The sequence below is a fragment of the Neofelis nebulosa genome, chromosome 2, assembly GCF_028018385.1.
Source record: "Neofelis nebulosa isolate mNeoNeb1 chromosome 2, mNeoNeb1.pri, whole genome shotgun sequence".
Taxonomy (NCBI): Eukaryota; Metazoa; Chordata; class Mammalia; order Carnivora; family Felidae; genus Neofelis; species Neofelis nebulosa.
The window spans coordinates 220319154-220334395 of NC_080783.1; the positions used below are offsets into that span (position 1 = coordinate 220319154).

The window sequence follows — 15242 nt, forward strand, 5'->3', positions numbered from 1 at the left end:
CCCCCTTTCTGGAGTCTGAACCTCCAACCCAATGTAACCATCTGTGGCTCAACGTTGCCTTTGGGGTAGAGGCCGGAGCCCTCCCTAGAAGCAGGCAGGACATCAGTTATACAGTTACATATAAATCATGTGAAATTGGACAGGCCACCCTCAAGTTTCCAAGCCCCGCCCACCCCCCAAGACCACTGAGGTGCTGGAAAGACATCCTCGAGACCCTTGTCTGCCAGCGCATTCTTGTCGCGTCCACAGCCATTCCCAGCCTCCTGGGGGGCTCAGGGCAGAGGCAGACTCCACCCAAGGCCCAGCCCAGCCCCCAGGCTCCTCCGGCAGATGGGGAGGCAGAGCCCATGGGGGGGCCCTGGGGGCTGCAGCAGAGACACTGCTCTGCAGGCTGGCCGGACTCACTCACTCACTCACTCCCGCGGCCCGTGGCTGTCAGCTCCCGGCGCTCACAATGAGACAAGGGAGGAAAGCAGGGGGCCCAGGTTGGGAGCTCTGGCTGGAAGATGGGAAGGCCTGGGGTGGGGAGCCCGCTGCCCTTGGGGGGCCCGTTCTTCAGGGAGGGAGGCTGGAGGTGAAGGCGCCTGGTGGGCTGGGCAGGAGGACGGAATGGAGGGACACAGAGCCAGGTAGGGGAAGAAGAGGAGGGTTCAAACCCCAACCTCTCACAGCTGGTGTCCCCTGCGACCCCCCCTTGAGGGCAACACCTCCAGCTGGGACTCCATGCAGGGCAGCTGGCTTGGGGGAGGTCAGCTGCCTTTTTAATCATGCTGGGTTTGTAAAAGCCCAAAGGGGAGAGGAGAGGAAAGAAGAATTTGAGGTGAGAGACCCCAGGAATGGGCACAGGTTGGCACACAGGGGACCCACGTGTGGGAACTCAATCTTCAGGTGGCCCCAAGATTCCCACTCCAGGTCTGTGCCCTGAATGCCCCCTGTCCTCGGGAGGCACTGTAGATGTGATGACAACCCCTGTGATTAGGTTCCAAACCCAGTCAACTCTGAGCTGATCAGAAGGGAGAGTATACAGGTGGGCCAGGCCTAATCAGGTGAGCCCTTCAAAGAGGTCAGGGAGACGTCCTCGAAATGGCCTTAGGAGCACACCGCCAGGCTGTGGAGGCACCACGTGGCAGGAGATGGCAGGCAGCCCCCAGGAGCTGAGAAAAGTGGCCCTCGGAACAGCCAGCAAGGAGGCAGGGGCCCCAGTCTGACAGCCACAGGGACTGAACTCTGCCAACAGCCAGGGGGCGGAAGGGGTCCCCGGGCCAGACAAGACTGCACGCCTGGCTGACACCCTGAGCAGGGGACCCAGGGGAGACCCGCGGGACTCCTGAGCCACGGACACTATGAGGAAACACACGAGTGCTGTTTTAGGCCACCAAGTGTGTGGTGAGGGTGGGGCCGCTCGGGCCACTGGGATGGCCGGGGAACACAGGCTGGGCCCAGGGGAAGCCAGCCACACGTAAGCCCTGGACAGCATGCTCTCCAGAGGGAGGGCATCAGGTCGGGAAGGCGTCTTCTCTCGACCCCTGACGGAAGCAGAGGCAGAGGGTCCGTGCCCCACCCAGGCCACAGGGGCGGCACAGAGGAGGTTCTGGGCACCCAGGGCCTGAGGACCAGCACTGTCCCCTGCACCGTGAGCTGGGCCAGGCTGGGGTCCTAGAGCGACTAGGAGCAAGACACCATATGCAGACGTGCCTGACTCCAGCGTCTTTCCCGAGCAGCACCCACTTCCTGCACACGTGTCCTAAGTCTTGGCCACCCAGGGGGCAGGGACAGGGCATTGGGGGACTCTGTCCTCAGAACTGGGCCCCCTCCTCGCTTGGTCCTCAGTTGCTTCCTCCGGGTGGCCTCCCGGGCAGCCCCACTGGGCCTTGGCACCTGCTGTCCTGATTCTAACTCACTGGAGGTTCCACCCCACCAACCACTTCCGCAGGCTCGTGGCGGCAGAGGGGGGTGGGATATTTCTTCCCCCCCCTCACGGGCGCAGGAAGGGCACCAGCGACGTGCCAGCTCAGGGCCACACTCCTCATACTCCTTCCTGAGCACCCACGGGAGGATGGCTCTCCTTACCCCACAGAGGATGCCACGGAGCTGGCTCCCTGACCTGGCGGCTGGCTGGGACTCAGCTCCACGCACCCCAGAGGAGTCCCCACCACAGCCTGTGGAAGGAAGGGCTGCTCGGGGCTCACCACAGAGGGCAGGCGGGCTGGGGGTCCTGGAGCTGACCTCGAGCTGCAGACCCTTTGAGGAGGGGGCGTTCTTCCCCTCCGTCTGCGCACCTGCCCCCTTCTGTGGGCTAGCTCGGCTTCCTGGGAACACCTCCCGGGAGGACACGCTGGGCTGTGCCCTCCCTTCCCCACCTGGGCAGGAAGGCCTGCCCCGGGTCACTGCTGGGGTCTCGAGCCCTGGGCATCTGCCTGGCTGTGCAGCAGGTGGGGGTGGGGCCCCAGCATGGATCGGCCGCCCCTGCCAGCCACAGACCTTACCCCTGTGGCCCACCTGCCCACAACAGCTGTCACCAGAGAAGAGGCGCCAGGAGAGGCGGGAAGGGGTGCAGGGGGAGGGGACTCTGCCGGGCGAGATGCTGGGAGGGGGTGGAGGGAGGCGAGCCCTCCAGCCTAGGCTGGCCACATGCCATCTCCCCCTTTCATGCATCATCGGAGCTGAGAAGTTGCCCCTCCCCCCCCCCCCAAGAGTCTGGCTTTCATTTTGTCCCCAGGGACACAGACTCAGAGGAGACACACAGGCCCAGCACTGTCCAGCGGGAGTCAGGATTCCCACTGCCTGCCTGGGACACCCGGAGTGCTCACAATGAAGGACTTCATCCTGTCTGCGCCCCCCCTAGACCAGGGCCAGTACAGACCTCACAAGGCCGCCCCCCTCACCATGCCAGCCCACCGCCCTCCTGAGCCCCTGGGACGCCAGGGATCCAATAGGCTTTTCTCCGTTCTCCCCTTGCAGGATGCGGGAGGCCTAGCTTACAGCTCCTTGTGGCAGGGAGCAAGCCATGTGCGGCAGGCGGATGTGGCCAGAACCCGAGGCCACCACCCAGGGCAAGGGCTCCCCCCCGCAGGGACCCCTGGGCAAGGGGCGTCGGGTCCTCCCTGGGCCGGGGGAGGGGGGGAACAGCGCTCTTGGACACGGGGCCCTTCCCCTGCCGCCCCCACCCCACACCTAGCTGTGTCACACGCCGCCTGAGGCCCCGCACCACCCTCGACATTGCCGCCCCAGCTCGATGTACAGACAAGGAAACTGAGGCCCCGTGTGCGTCCCCTGGCAGAAAAGGGATAGGGATGGGATGCGTCCCAGAGTTCCCCATGCCCATGGCGGCCTCCCTTTGTGTCACCTCAGCATGTGGTGTGGTGGGGACCTCGGGAGCTCACTGCCCCTCCAAGAATCTGTGCTCAGGACTCCTCCAAGGCCCGCCTGTTGGGGCCTTGTCCTCTCGACTGCCGGACCCATGTGGCGGGAGGGAGGTCCAAGGACAAGAAGCCGTCCTTCCCGCAGAGCTGGGCGGAGCTCCTGCTGGGTCCAGGCAGGGACACTGAGGCTCAGAGTCATGGGGAACTTGAACCCGGGACACAGTGGCTCTTCAGGCGGGCCCCCATCCACTCTGCCTGTCCGCACTGGCCACTGAAGCTCTGGGTAAGGGCATCCTGTGGGCCTGCAGTGGCCTCTCTTCTGACTGTGGAGGGGATGCCGCTCAGGAACCGGCCCGTCCCGCGGGAAGAAGGCCCCGGACGGTGGAAAGCGCCACCCTGGAGGACCAATGTCCCCCACTCAAGGACTGCACCCATCTAGGCTCTGCCTTGTTGCCGGACCAGCCCCATGACTGAGGCCGCCTGCCCAGGAGCGGTGGGGGGCACTGTGAGCGTGAGCCTTTACACCTGCCTCATGCTGAGTCACAACTGCAGCGGTGGCCAGCCGGGGTCACTGGTTCCAAGGCCCGGCCTGGGAAGCCTCTTGTCTAAGGTCACCAGGCTGGGGCTACCCCGCCTCCCCCTGAGCGGCTGGGTGGGGAGAGAGCCGCGCCCTCCCGGTCCCCAGGCTGGACTCAACACCGCCGCTGTGGAGCGTCCTCCGGGGGCTCCCTCCTGCACCTGCTCCAGGGCCCCGGCCACACGGGGCGGGGAGCGGGGGGGGGGGGGCCCTTCGGCGAGGCGGCCAGGCACCCGGCTCTGCCCTGGCTGCCGGGCTGCCTCCGTCTGTGCATCTGGCTGCGTCGGCCACGAGAGGGTGAAGGGGGGCTAAGGCAAGCTCTCTGCATGGCGCCCGCCCCAGACCAGTCGCTGTTCCCACTGGTCCAGGCAGGGCTCAGGACGAGGCCGAGGCTGACCAGGTGGTCAGGGAGTCCCAGCCTTTTACTAAGAGGTGTGTCCCTCCCTGGCTGGTTCAGGCCTCTTGCCCTTTGCAGGGTTGGGAGGCCACTCTCTCTCTCCCCCGCGGCTGGTGGGAGGCATGTGCCCTCCATTCCCAGCCCAGACGTGCTCAGCACCTGGCATGCTCCCGGGGGGACTGGGGGAGCACACCCCACCCCTCAGGAACCCAGAGCTGCTGCCTCTGCCCGTTGGGGAGCAGACCCCACCCCTACCCCCGCTCCTGATGCTGCTGGGGTCTCCAGGCTCCTCTGCCCTCGAGGGCAAGGCTGGGCCGCTTCCCAAACTCAGGAGACAGACCCCTTAGGACACTCTTCAAGGGTCCTCTGTCCCTAGAGCCCCTGCCCCTCCACACAGTGGACATAGCCAGTGCCGGCAGTCAGCTTTTTTTATTGTGACAGAAGTGCCTGACGTTCTGCTTTTGATCTCGAGGTGGCCACTCAGCAGACAGCCACCTGGAATAAACATGCGGCCAGCCGCCCAGCTCGAGGAAGGGCCAGGCCACCCCTGCGACGCAGCTCCCCTTTGAGAAAGCCCTGAGTGATCTAGAAACTGACCATCGGGTGACCCTGCTTTCCCCTTCCTGAGCTTTAAATCTGCTTTTGTATTTTAAATTCACCAGTAAAGAGTGAGCCCATGAAACCCAGGCCCGCACCCGCACCCCCATAAAGGCAGAATCTCCAGTCTGCACTGTCTCTTTCTCTCTCTACCTGTCACCTGCCTGCGTGGCCCGGGCCTGCCTCGAACCCTCCAGCCCTGAGAGCAATGACACGGGTCCTGCTGTTGTCAAACAAAGAAGGGCTGGTCCAGCCGCAGCACCGGCTGGTGGGGAGATGCCTGTGGGCCTCCCCCAGGTGAGTGCCCCAGACGCAGCCAGCCGACGGCAGCCCTACTGAGATGCTGGGGAGGACACTGAGGTCCAGGAGGGGGTCCTGGGAGGCGAGGGGTCAGGACCCTTGGCCCCTGGGGAGCAGCTGGTAGAACAGGGAAGGTTCTGGGGGGACAGGACAGAGCTTGCACTTTTGCATCCTGGTCCAGGATGACTCTGCCCCAGCCCATCGAGGCCCACCCTTTGCCAGCACCTGCCTCGGTTTCCCCGCCTGTAAAATGGGAACAAACAGGTGTGGAAGGCAGGCGGGCTGCCTTCACTGTGATGGCATCCCCGAGCAGGAGGCCGGGCCGGACAGTCAGCTTTCTCAGATCCAGCGTGAAAGATTCCTCAGGGGAACGGATGTCACGGGGGCCCCCTGCCTGCCGTTCCCCGACCCCCCGGCTGCAACGGCCCAAGTCGCATGTGGGCCAGCCCAGTGGCTTCGACGAACACGACAGAGGACACAGGGGACCCTCCTGCCCCCTGTCCCCACCCCAGCCTCGCTGTGGCTCGTTCACATGCTCACTGGAGCCCACACGGCCCTCGCTGTCTGCCGGATGCTCAAGGTGCCTCAGACGGGTGTGTGTTGGGGTGAGGGGCTCCAACTTCTGGACAGGGGCTTTAGGGCATGGGGGCCAGGCCCTCCTGGCCTCTAGAGCTCCCAGCACCGCCTCCTTCCTGGGCCCAGTTTCTCAGCCTGGTGCTGGTGCCCTGAGACAGACACTTGGCCGCAGAGAGGCCAGGGACCAGCGCCGCTGCCGTCTGGGGGTATGTAGCAACCTGGGGGGGGCTGGCAACCACCAGGCATGTGGTGGGGACAGCAGGCGTCACTAGATCTCCCCGGGGGCCAGGGGTCCTCACACCCCCTTCTTGCATTCTGCAACCTCCTTCTGGCGCACCAGTGCCTTGCAGCGGGTGGCCAGAGAAAGAAGCAGGGACGTGGCCACCACCCAGTTAGCACAGCCCTGCCTTCTTGCCAAGAGGAACGCAAGAGCGGTAGGACCCGAGACACCGCAGCAGGGTGTCCGGGCCTCGGTGGCAGAGAGGGGGTGGAGGTGCTGCTGGAGCCTGGCACCATCATGGAGAGAGCAGGGCAGGAGACGCAGAGGCTGTTGCAACACCTAAATCCGGCCATTCCTACTCCTGGATCCAGCCATGCCTGAATCCATTCCTGCCCGTGGATTAACAGTCTCATGAGCTGATACGTTTTCTATTTTGAAACTGAAATGTCCTCACAAGCCTACCAAGGAAGCTGTACTCCTGAGCACCAGTGTCCCGGTTCTGCAAGCTCCCAAGACAGAACAGTCCACACTTACCGCCCCCGTCCTGAGACCCCCGCAGACAGCCTCCCCACTCACCATGACGGGCGTGGTCATGCCCTGCAAGTGCAAGACATCCATGCTGGCCCCTGAGCCGCTCACCACCACGTTATTTCCCTGGCTTGGCTGGGGAAGGTCAAAGTAGGTGCTGTCTGGTTCCCTGGGAAGAGGGGAACAGAGCCGTCAGCCCCGGGGCACCCAGGCCCTGAGCTCGTGGGCTAGGCCTACACCTGTCCTGCCCGCAGGAGCCCTTCACCCCATCGCCTGTCTCCTCTGCTCCCCCTCCCTCCTCTGCCGGCCTCGCCAGGGCTAGTGTCTGTGCCCGGGGTGCGTGGCCACACGTGAGCTCTGTCCCCTGGACCCCTCCTGGCCCAGGAGTGCTGGCTGGAGGAAAGAGCCCAGACTTTGGATGCCGCACGCCCAGGAGAAAGCCCCCCGAGCCTCGCCCTGCCCGCGTCCGGCCCTGGGTGGCTGGAGGAGGTACTCACAGGGATCTCCACAGGTGCTCGAACGTGGCCCCCTCATCGGCGGCGGCGGTGGGCTGGGACATCTTCCCCGCACCCGGCCCGGAGGGCAGCTGGCTCTGCGAGGAGGGAAGAAGGACAGTGGGTGCTTGGGAAGGCCGGCCCCCGCCCTCCTTCAGCATCCGTGGGGTCTGGGCAGGGCCCGTGACACCGATGCAGACGCCGCTGAAGGCAGGGCACCCCTTCGCACACCCCCCCCCTCCCCGCTTCGTCCGTCCTCCGCTTTCCGGGCCCGGGTCCGGCCTTGCAGACGGGCGGGCCTGACTCCAGACCCAGGTTGGGGGGGGCGGGCGGTGCCTGGCACGGCAGGGGCTTCTCAGAGCTGCCACCTACGGGGCGGGGGTGACCACGGCACCCTCTCGGGAGGCTGCCGCAGGGCCCCGTGGGAGCTGGGGAACACACAGGTGCTGCATACAGTGGGCTGTGCCTGGACCGCAATAAGGCCCCAACGGGTGTGGTCACCATTGCTCTGAGCTGTGTCTCCGGGTTTGGCCTTCGGGGCTCAATCCGGGTTTGGGGGATCCCGATGCCCCGGGACACAAGGACGGCTCAGATCCCAGGCCACCCCCTCTCGGGAAGGGCATGTGCCGGGCACGCCCAGAGGCTGGAGCAGAGCCCCGGGCTTGAGTCCTGCTATGCCCCGAGGCTGCAGCACGTTGACACAGCCGTCGGCCTCTGAGACAGGGTCCTCCCGCCCCCCCCCCCCCCACCGCCTGGACACAAAAGCACCTCGGACCCCACGAGGCAGCCCAAGGCCATGGCTGTGAAGCTGTCACAGCGGCAGGACCGCTGCATGGTGCTCTCCTGTCACAGGAGATGCCCGGCCACACCGGCCTTTGTCCCCAGAGCTTGCTCTCCTGAGAGCATCCACACCCAGCCCCCACCCCGCCATGGCCTTGCCCAGGCCCAGCACAGCTGGGGCCCCCGTCCTCCGTCCCCCTGCGGGGAGGGGCAGGGACACCAAAGCCCACCCTGCCCGCTGCCCCACCCGGGCCAAGGTGGTGCCTCCCCGGGCCTGCCTCCGGGTCCTTGGCAGAGGGCCGTGAGAATCAGCCTGGCCACCGTCTGCCTGGCAGTGACCAAGCGGGCAGGCCCAGACCTGCCCAGAGCCTTTGGGGGAGGGAGGGCACACCCGCAATCTGTCACCATGTCCCCAGGTAGGCGGGCACTGGTGGAGGTCTGTGGCCCTCTCCCGGGGCCGCCACGTGCCGGGCTGCTGGTCTCTGGAGCAGTGGCACGAGCCAGCGGGGCCACCTCAGGGGCCGGGCCCTGGCGAAAGGAGGCCCCCGGGCGAAGGCCGGCCAAACAGGATGGCCCGCGGCAGGCAGCTTAGAAAGCACGGGCCCCAAACCAACTCTCCCACGGGCTCAGAGAAATTCAGTGACCTGCTGAGGTGATACAGCACAGCCCTACGCACAAGGACGACGGAGTGGTCCCCTCAGAGTTCAAGATTAAGTTAGTCACCCCCGACGGCATGCACGCCTCCGGCACACGCTCTCCCCACAAGGGGTTTAGCAAGGCTGGGGAGTGCTGACTTGCATGCCTCCTATCCTGGGGAGGTCACTCCCACCCTGAGCTGAGCTGTCCAAAGCCCAGCGGAGGTGAGGTTGGGATGGGGCGGGTTTGGTAGGAGGCAGAACAGCGCCAGCTGCCTGGCTGCAGAGCCAGCCACCCAGCCGAGGCTGGGCAGAAACCCGCCTCACCCACTCCCCACGGGGGAGCGGGGACCAGCCGGAGTGGCCTCTCGGTGTGGGTAGTATGTGCCGACGCGAGGCTCGACTCACCCACTCTGGTGGGTCCCACTCTGTTCGTTTTGCAGATGGACCGTCCAAGCCCAGAGATGGAAACCACTTGGCTGACGGCACCCAGCAAACGGTCAGGAAGACCCTGCAGGCCCCCGTTCACGGCCGCACGGACCCCAGGAGCCAAAAGATGCCAGCGGCTCAAGTGTGCAGGACAGATGAATGGATAGACACGGTCCATCCACACAGCGGGGTATTACTCCGCACAAGGAAGCGTGGACACCCGCTGCAGCGGCCACGAGCCACGAGAACGTCGTGTTGAGTGAGAGAGGCCGACGCCAAGGACCACGTGTCGTGGGACTCCGCCCACCGCGTGTCCATGGCAGACAGACGCACAGACTGAGCTTCTTCCAAGGGGCTCCCGCCGAGGGGCTCAGAACCCTGCATCCCGGGGTTCACCACGCCTCTGAGACGGACCCTCGCGGGGAGAGCATCCCCCAGGCCCCGCTCACCCAGTCCCGAAGGCCCTTCAGTGTCCGCCCCGAGGACGGCCACCGGTGACTTCTGCTCAGGTGTTTCACCGGCAAAAGGAAGGTCCGGAAGCCTGCCCTGCCCTGCTCAGCGGACGCGTGGGGCTGGAGCCAGGAAGCCACGGTGCTCCACGATTTCCAGTCTCCCTGGGAAACTCCCCAGAGCTGGTGGCCCTGACCCCAGGCCCCCCCTGGACCATGAGCCCACGGAGCTGCAGACCGGTCTCTATCGGCGCCGGGGCGCCTGCCAGGGTGTGAGGATATGGTGATGTCGGGCGAGGATCGGGGCTGCAGACACGCAGGCCCCTCCCCGGGCGTCTTCCCAGGACCCCGTGGGCCCCGCTCCTCTCTCCACAGGACAGGGGCAGGGGCACGGTCTTCCCTATCCCCACGACAGCATTTTGGCCACGGACAGCAGAGGTGAGAGAAAGAAATCGACTCTGAAACCTCTCCCTGCAAAGGGTCCCCGGTGACCCCCGAAGGCCCGCACCTTAAATTTGGGACCACGTTCACCACGGAAATGTGGCTCTCGGACCTAATGGAAATTGCTTTCGCAAACGCTGCAAATCATCTTAAAAACCACATGTGTGCGGGGGGGTGTGAGAAACGCTCTCGGGCAGTAACGGAGTCGTAAAGTGTCGACGCAGCGTCTCGCACGGAGCCAGCCGCCCTGGACGGAAATGCCCGCGCCCTCGAGGATCCAGGGGCCACGCGGGTGGATCCAGGTTTTGGGTGCAGGGCGTGCAGGGTGGGCCCTCGACCCCAGCTCACTCGAGCGGGGGCGCCACCCTCCTCGCTTTCAGCCTCTCGATGTGACTCACGGGTTTTCTCACCAGGGAGACCTGGCATCTACTGATATTTTCATTTTTTTTTTTTTCAACTTTTTTTTTTTTTAATTTTTTTTTATTTTTGGGACAGAGAGAGACAGAGCATGAACGGGGGAGGGGCAGAGAGAGAGGGAGACACAGAATCGGAAACAGGCTCCAGGCTCTGAGCCATCAGCCCAGAGCCCGACGCGGGGCTCGAACTCCCGGACCGCGAGATCGTGACCTGGCTGAAGTCGGACGCTTAACCGACTGCGCCACCCAGGCGCCCCTCATTTTTAGTCACTTCTGGGAGTGGGGGCAGGGGTGCTCCCCAACACCGTACAGAACACGCAGCCCCTCCCAGCGGAGAACCCACAGGCCTGGAGGTCAGTGCGCAGGGGAGACACGGCCACACCACTGCTTCTAGGTGCTTCTGGCCACGCCCTGGACAGGGCCTCTGGGCATTCACATCACCTGTCACACCCAGTCCCCACGCATCCCCTCCCTGCCTGGCACCCTGTCCCCTCTCTGTCCCTACCTGTCCCTTCCATGCCCCCTGCCTTGTCCCCTGTGTCCCCTCCCTGACCTCTACCCTGTCCCCTCTCTGTCCCTACCTGTCCCCACATGTCCCCTCCTTGCCCCCACCCTGTCCCCATATGTCTCCCCTGCTCCCTGCCATGTTCCTGTGTCCCCTGCCCCCTTGCCCCTGTGCTTTGTCCCCTCATGTCCTCTCACTATACCTCACTCTGTCCCCACATGTCCCCTCCACGGCCCCCACCCCGTCCCCATGTGGCCCCTCTGTGACCCCACCCCGTCTCCACGGGTCCCCTCCACGGCCCCCACCCCATCCCCACATGTCTCCTCCACGGCCCCCCCCGTCCCCTACGGATCCCCTCTATGGTCCCCACCCTATCTGCATGTGGCCCATCTATGACCCCATCCTGTCCCCACGTGGCCCCCACCCCACCTGTATCCTCCCAGGCCAGGCCAGACCCCAGCCTCCTTAGGAAGCATCTGTCCTTCCTGACTCCCAGCCAGGATGCCCCTCATTCTGCCCCGTCACTGGCAGGTGGGGAGCACCCCTCGGCCGTGTGGCCACAGGACAGCCTTGCTAGCCAGGGAGGGTTGCTTGCCTGTCCCCGCTGCCTGCCCCGGGCTCCAACGCCACATCTGAAAAACTGGGGCCCCTGCGAGGCCCCCGCAAACAGAGGCACCCCACGCGTGGGAACGGCAGTCCCAGCTGCCTATAGAGCCCCGAGACAGGGCCGACGCGGGGCCCGCACCCCCCACCCCCAGCCATCTGGGTGCCCACACACCAGGAGGGGCAACTTCCTTCAGTTCTAAGAAACGAGGCCCAAGAGCTCCATCCTGACCCCCACTCACAAACACTCGTCTCCTCCTCTCTGTCACAAAGGCCGTGACGAGGCCCCTTCCCACACCAGTAAACACTGACGCAGCAGACGGACCATCGCAGGAGGGGACCCGGGCCATCCTGGCCTGGACCCCTTCTAGTCACCCCTGTGGCCCCAATTCAAGGGCACTGAGAACGTTCTGGCACCCAGAAGTCCCCCTACCTGGGTGGAGGGCTCAGGCAGCTGTCAGGGGAGGACGGAGCGGGCAGGCCACCCCTCTGGGAAATGGCGCCCTTCCCTGGGTGGCGGCCCCGCTGAATTCCAGCAGGACGCTCGGGGCATTCAGGGCGCTTGGGGCCGAGAGGCCTCTGTTGCTCCTGCCGCCCACTGCAACAGGGGTGGCCCTGGCCTCGTGGGGGGTGGCCTGGCTGGAGGACCCGGCTGGAGTGCCTCCCTCCTCAGGGAGCCGGGGGCAGTGGCAGCAGCCACCTTCACCCCCCTCCCCTGCCTGTGGCCTGGGCCACGTGGCCACAGGAGAGCTGGGCTGACCTTGCCACGCAGGGTAGGATAGGCTGGGTCAGGACAGGGCCGGCCAGATCCTCACCCCGGAGAGACGGGGTCCCGCGGGGCCCAGGGAGGGGGGCATGACTAGGGGCCTCATGTCCCCCGGAGACCACTCCCTGCCGCCCCTCTGCCCACGCTGGGGGGAGACCAAGCCCTGGGAAGGAGGGACAAATTTAGCTTCCCCACCCTGGGCCAGGGTGCACTTGTGAAATATGAAAACAGCTGGAGGTACCCGATTAAGCTGCCCTCTCTCCCTCCTGGGCTGGGGCCCACTCGAAGGGGGTGGGGGGAGACTCTGGAGCCACCCCAGGAGCCCCCCCCTGCCCGGCCCTGCCCCTTCTCATCTGCCAGCCTCTTACCCCGGCCACCGGCCTCCGTCGTGGCCCACGGCCTCCTTCCCCTGGCACCTGGGCCCGCCCGGAGAACTGTGAGTCAGGTGGCCAGGAGTTTTGCTTTGAGTCTAGGGTTGGCTTTGCACCCACGTAAGACAGGCCCTCTGACCACGTGGGCTTTGTGCACTTCTAGAAGGAAACAATGGTAACACAAGCTTCCTGGGGCTGAGTTCAGGCCTCGGCTGGGAGAAGGGCTCGGCTGATCGGCGATGCCCCAGCAGCCCCGTGGGAAAGGGCTGTCGCAGACCAGCTCCTGGAACAGGAACTAAACCGGAAACACCCAAGCCTCGCGAACCAGCACGGCATCCCCGAGGGGGGGGGGGGGGGGGCTGTGAGACCAGCAGATCTGCGGCTCATTTTACTATCAATGTGGGAACACGCACAGAGAGGTGAGGGCACCCGTCCAAGGGCACACAGCTAGTTGGGGATGAGAGCCCCAGCAACCTTGCTCATGACCTCTGCCCTCAACCTGGCCCGACCCTCCTCAGCCTGCAACCCCACCTGCACACCAAGCATCCTGCCTGGAAAGCCCCTTGCCCAGCCCTTTCTTTGCCCGCCACCCCGAAGCCCCCACCCGCGGCGAGGGCCCCCCTGCCCTCTGCAGATCTGCCGGAGTCCTTCCCCCCAACACCTGCAGGTCCCTACGGAGGCACACGGCTCCTGTCCCGTCGTTTCCTGCTCTGCAGCTCGGCACTGCCCCACACCCCTGCTCCGTCTCCCCCTCCGTCCACGCCTAGCCAGCCCACCTCTGCTGTTTGGCAGCTGTGTGACCCTGGACAGGTGTATTGCCCATTCTGAGCCGCTGTTTCCTGCAGTGTGTGGGAAGAAGCCTGCAGGGTGATCCAGACACACCGGGAGCTCGAGAAACAGCTGCGAGTTGCAGTCGGCCAGGGGTCGCTCAGAGCAGGTGACAGTGGAGGCACAAGCCAGGCCTTGGCCCAGGGGTAGCAACGGTCACTGGCCCGTCCCCGACTCGTTAGCAGAACCCCCGCCCCGCATCCTGGTCTCTCCAGGAACGAGGCGCCTGCAGGCTGAGACAGACCCGTGTCCCATCACAGGAGGAAGCTTTGGAATGCCCCAGCGGCTTGGATGGGCCCCCTGCTTCCTCCTCTAGATGTCAGCTCTCCCAGGGCTCGGTCACTGCTGCATCCCCAGAGCCCGGGAGCGTTCGCTCGGCACACTGAGGTGGCAGCTGCTCCCTGTCTGCACAGGTGACCGGCACAGTCCCTGGCTCTCTGGAAGAGCCTCCACCTCGGGGACCGCCAGGAGGGGGTCGCCGTGGAGCCCGGTGCCAGTGACCAGACACTGCCTCTCACCCACGAGGCTGCCAGGCACCCCTGACCTCTCTGTCTCCTCCAACCCACCCCTCCCAGGCCCTGTTTCTACCCCGAGGGGTCACACTTCCACAGGCCAGCGTGGCATCATTGGAGGCGCCTGCTCTGTCCTCTGGAATCTCCTCTTCCCCAGACAAGCCCGTGAGCTCCTTCAACCGTGCTCTGGATGGTTGTTCCCAAACCATCATCCCTCCCGGCCACCCTCCTCTAGACACCTCTACTTTCCTAGAAGGAGATGCCCCTCAGGTGTGTCCCCCAACCCCCATGCAGACCCTCCGGCGCTCTGGACGCCTGCTCTGGGCCTGGAAACGCACTAACTACCTGGGGCTCCCCCCCACCAAAGTCACTGACACCAGCTGCTTTGCCGACACTCAGTCCGACTCCCGCAGTATGTTCCTCCCTGCTCTGAGGTCCCCCGCACATCCCACGTGACTTCCCCCAAGCCGGCCAGCCATCCCTCACTCGCTCCAGAAACATCCATCAGCGTTCCACAGAGCTGTCTCTGCCCCACGGGCTCCGCCCTGCCCCCTACGCCCTCAGCCTGGGGGTTATCTTTCTGACGACGATGCCCAGTGTCTACTGTGTACTTTCTCCGTCCCAGCTCCAGCCTGGGTGTTCTGTATTTATTGACCTCAATCACCCAGGAGCAAGGAAAGCAGGCTGCACCCCTAACTCTCCAGATGCTCTCACAGAAGCACAGAGAGGGTAGGTCACCTGCCCTGGGCCACACAGCTGGGAAGCGCAGACCGGGTCCGAGCCCACTCTCGTCCCCACCAGGCAGCCCTGCTCTCCAGGAGGTCCCCTCTATTGGGGGACAGACAAATAAACCAGCTTTTACCCCCTAGTGTAAAGGGCGCCGTGAAGGGGTGTGGATCACGGCCAGCGTCAGCACAAGGGTGCACGAAGGCCCAGATGACCGTTGTCATTTGCAGGTCTCCCAAGCTGACACTGAACTTGGGGGCCCGGGGAGAATGGGCACTGACAGGGTGGAGCTCGGCCAAGGACAGGCCCTGGCAGCCTTTAGGTCAGGGACAGCAGGAATAGCAGGGTGGGCCGGAAAAGGGACGGGGCCCTCTGGAGGCCACACAAAGGGCCCTGAGCCTGTGGACTACGGGGAGCAAGATTCAGGGCCCAGCTCTAGCGGGGACGCAGCGGGACGTTCGAGGAGAAGGTCATCCTGGCAGGCACACGTGGGCCCGGCGAGCCCAGAGGCAGGCGGTCGGTGAGGCAGGCCTTGGCGGGGTCCAGACGAGCTGGGAGCGCATGGCATAACGGACCGTGCCGACAGAGGGGCAGGGGGATGAGAGGACATGTGTCCCGCCTCCCCTTCCAAGCCGGTTCACGCCGGTTCACACACTGCAACCAGCTACAGGTTCAGTGCCTTCAGCCTGCACGTGTGGGGCCTCTGTTTTCTGGCCTGTGCAGCGGGGAT

The 15242-nt window shown here is 65.0% G+C and overlaps 1 protein-coding gene across 5 annotated transcripts in view; it reads right to left on the minus strand.

Annotated features, from left to right (window-relative positions):
- TP73 (tumor protein p73) overlaps window positions 1-15242 on the minus strand; it is a 62081-nt gene that overhangs the window by 34663 nt on the left and 12176 nt on the right. For 3 of the 5 annotated variants that reach the window (XM_058719351.1, XM_058719352.1, XM_058719350.1), the window contains exons 2-3: window positions 7055-7149; window positions 6606-6726 (exon numbers count right to left, since the gene is read on the minus strand). In XM_058719351.1, coding sequence (XP_058575334.1) covers window positions 6606-6726; window positions 7055-7116 — 183 coding nt within the window. In that variant the 5' untranslated portion in view covers window positions 7117-7149. Of the gene's footprint in view, window positions 1-6605; window positions 6727-7054; window positions 7150-11742; window positions 11848-12443; window positions 12532-15242 lie in introns of those variants that run through there. The other 2 variants (XM_058719356.1, XM_058719353.1) reach the window with 2 other exon arrangements.